General features: G+C 30.1%; 1 protein-coding gene across 1 annotated transcript in view; it reads left to right on the top strand.

Moving 5' to 3' along the window:
* LOC119588698 (synaptic vesicle glycoprotein 2C-like) overlaps window positions 1-356 on the top strand; it is a gene marked incomplete in the record, with an annotated part of 18584 nt that overhangs the window by 11759 nt on the left and 6469 nt on the right. The window contains 1 exon segment of the mRNA XM_037937336.1: window positions 123-228. Within this exon segment, the coding sequence (XP_037793264.1) occupies window positions 123-228 (106 nt within the window).

Raw genomic sequence — 356 nt, 5'->3', positions numbered from 1 at the left:
GAGATGAAATACTTATTTTATTAATAGTTTATTGTTTATTATGATTTATATTTCTTTTGAAGACATACATTATTATTGTTATTATTTATCATGATGATTTTTCTCCCCCCTTTGCTTTGCAGTTTTAGCACTGGCTATAATTCCTTATGATATCGGGTTTGTCAGTCCGTCCTTCAGCTTCAATTCATGGCGAATTTTCCTGGTTGTATGTGCCTTGCCTTCTTTAATGTAAGTCAAAAGTGTTTACTATTACCAATTTGAGCTTTCTCTGTATTAAAGAAACTGAGAGATTCTGAATATTTTATTATGAATGTATGATTGTGTATGTTTCAGTTGTTGAGAGAAGAATCTACTAA

This window comes from Penaeus monodon, chromosome 24 (assembly GCF_015228065.2).
Source record: "Penaeus monodon isolate SGIC_2016 chromosome 24, NSTDA_Pmon_1, whole genome shotgun sequence".
Lineage (NCBI taxonomy): Eukaryota > Metazoa > Arthropoda > Malacostraca > Decapoda > Penaeidae > Penaeus > Penaeus monodon.
This window is presented reverse-complemented; position numbering and strand designations above follow the sequence as displayed.